General features: G+C 28.8%; 1 protein-coding gene across 1 annotated transcript; it reads left to right on the forward strand.

Annotated features, from left to right (window-relative positions):
- The first annotated feature begins 584 nt into the window (after positions 1–584).
- LOC107006713 (secoisolariciresinol dehydrogenase-like) lies at positions 585–1,805 on the forward strand. The gene is made up of 2 exons (XM_015205231.2): positions 585–718; positions 805–1,805. The coding sequence occupies exons 1-2, from the start codon at positions 681–683 to the stop codon at positions 1,610–1,612; spliced, it is 846 nt and encodes a 281-aa protein (XP_015060717.1). The 5' UTR covers positions 585–680; the 3' UTR covers positions 1,613–1,805.
- The last annotated feature ends 979 nt before the right edge of the window (positions 1,806–2,784 follow it).

Genomic DNA, 2,784 nt, shown 5'->3' on the forward strand with positions numbered 1-2,784 from the left:
TCAATATATATCTTAATATTTATTCTAACTTCAATATATAAATTATGTAAAAAGAATTCATGAGGGGAAAAAAAGAACAAAAAAATAGAATACAAGTATATTTTTTCTGTCTATTTTTATTTATTATTATATTAAAAATAGATATTCAATATTACTTAGTTTAATTTAAAAGATCAATAGATATTTTATTATTTTATATCTATTTTATCTTTACTATTAATATTATTAAATAAAATTTAATATATTTTGGACGGAGTTATATTTAATATATTATTAGCATACACCAATGCAGATATGGGTACGTAGTTGTTTGGTCAATCAAATTAAATATAAAAAAATTGATTTAAATTTTCAGTTTTCAAGTTGAAGAAATTAAAATTTAAATAAGTTTGATTTGTATATTTTAAATTATGACTTTGACTTTTAAGCCTTTGACACAGGCTTGTTAGGAAGGATATAATTGCAGCAAAGCACCTCTATTTTATAACCAACCACAAACCATCAAATGTTTTCATACACATTGTCTTATCTCTACAAGAAACAAAATTAATGGGGGATTTTAAAATATATTATTTGTAAAGAGTAATGAGGTTAAATGCAAACACACACTATAAAATTTTCTTATAAATAGAGACTCTAAATATGTGAAAAATACCCAAAGAGCTTTCTTGTTTGAGAAAATGGCCCACTCTTCTTTTCAATCCCCAATATCCAAAAAGTTAATCTTTTCTTTAAAAAAATTCCCTTTTCATATTATTGTTCTTTGAAAATAGAACTAATTTATATTTGATCTTATTTTTGCAGGTTAGAAGGCAAGGTAGCAATTATCATAGGTGGAGCTAGTGGCATAGGAGCAGCTACAGCTAGACTTTTTGTTCAACATGGTGCAAAAGTAATAATTGCAGATATTCAAGACGATCTTGGAAAATCATTAGTAAAAGATATTGGCACAGAGCAAACAATTATCTATGCCCATTGTAATGTCTCGATTGAATCTGACGTTAAAAATGTTGTTGATGCAACAGTTGCCAAATTTGGTAAGCTTGACATAATGTGCAGTAACGCTGGTGTATTAGGTAAGCCAATTACAAGCATTCTAGAAGTAGATCACGATATAATTAAGAGCGTTTTTGATGTAAATGTTGTTGGTGCATTCTTTTGTGCAAAACACGCTGCTAGAGTAATGATTCCATATAAGAAAGGTGTCATTCTTTTCACGACAAGTGCTTCTACCGTGGTCTTTGGTACTGGTGTCCCGCACACCTATGTATCCTCAAAAAGTGCAGTTTTAGGGTTCTCAACGAATGTTGGGGTCGAATTAGGAAAATATGGAATAAGAGTTAATTGTATTTCTCCTTATTGCGTTAGCACACCATTAGTAGTAAATGGATTTGGAATAGAGAAACAAAAGGTAGACAAATGGTCTAAAAAAGCAGGAAATTTAAAAGGAGCTTTATTGGATGAACAAGATGTAGCAAATGCAATGTTATACTTGACAAGTGATGATTCAAAATGTGTGACTGGACATAATCTCATACTTGATGGTGGATTTAGTACCACAAATGTGGCTTTAACTGAGGCCTATAAGAAGTTATTTCCATCAAATGATTGATCACGTCATTCTAGTGTCTAATATCAAGATCGATCAGATCGATTATAAGATAACTAAAGCAATAGCTTGGGCTATATTATGAATCTATATCAATAAAAATAAGGAATAAAGAGCTAATCCCCTTTGATCAATTGGATTATAGCTCGAAATAAAGTTACATGATTGATTCATGTTTCTTCTTGTGTAAGTTAAACTAATTTTATACTACCTTAAACTTAATATGCTTGTTGTGTTTTATATTTGATGATATGTAATTAATAAATAGAAAAATTATGTGGCTAAGAAAATTTGTATTCTTTTCGTTCGGAATCGTTTGTCATGTTGCGCTTATCGAAAGTCAATTTGATTAATTTTTTAAGGTAAATTAGATCACATTAATTTGATATTTTAAACAAAAAAATTAGATATCCTAAAACTATATGAAAAGTACAATAAATTATAATTTTTGCATATTAATATGATGAAAAAATACATCTTAAAATATTAGTCAAAGTTTTTATAGTTTGACTCTAAAAATAGAAACCATGACAAACATTACCGGACGGAGGGAGTACTACTTAATTACTCATCAAAACTATAGATTGCTATAATTATCACTCGCGACTAACAATATACATTAATTACGTGGGCTGACTTTGAGTTTGTATAATTAGTCACGTTTGTATATGTATAATTCACCATAATATACAAATATATGTATAGTATAAAATTATCTAACCGACATACATATACAATTCACATGTCTCCCACTCTTTGTCTATCTCGCTCGCCTCTCTTCTCCCTCTTCCAATCTCGCTTTTCATATATACAAATACATATGTATAATATATAATTATCTAACCGATATGCATATACAATTCACCTCTCTCACTGTTTTCTCTCTATCGCTTGCCTCCCTCTTATCTCTTCCAGTTGTGCTCTTCTCTTTTCTCATTATAATATGTTGCTACGAATTGTAATTATTAAAATATAGCTATGAAGAGTAATTAAGGTATTTTTGTATAGCTATATGTGAAAAATTCTCATAATTAATTCAAACACAAATTAATCGAGCTATCAAAGTAGATTGAATTAATGAATAAACGTGTTATTATGTTTATTTATTGTTTGCCATTATTAGTGGTGCCACCCAATCCTAATCTAGGTGTTTCTTCTCAAGAAACGAGTTTATA

The sequence above is a fragment of the Solanum pennellii genome, chromosome 12 (assembly GCF_001406875.1).
Source record: "Solanum pennellii chromosome 12, SPENNV200".
Taxonomy (NCBI): Eukaryota; Viridiplantae; Streptophyta; class Magnoliopsida; order Solanales; family Solanaceae; genus Solanum; species Solanum pennellii.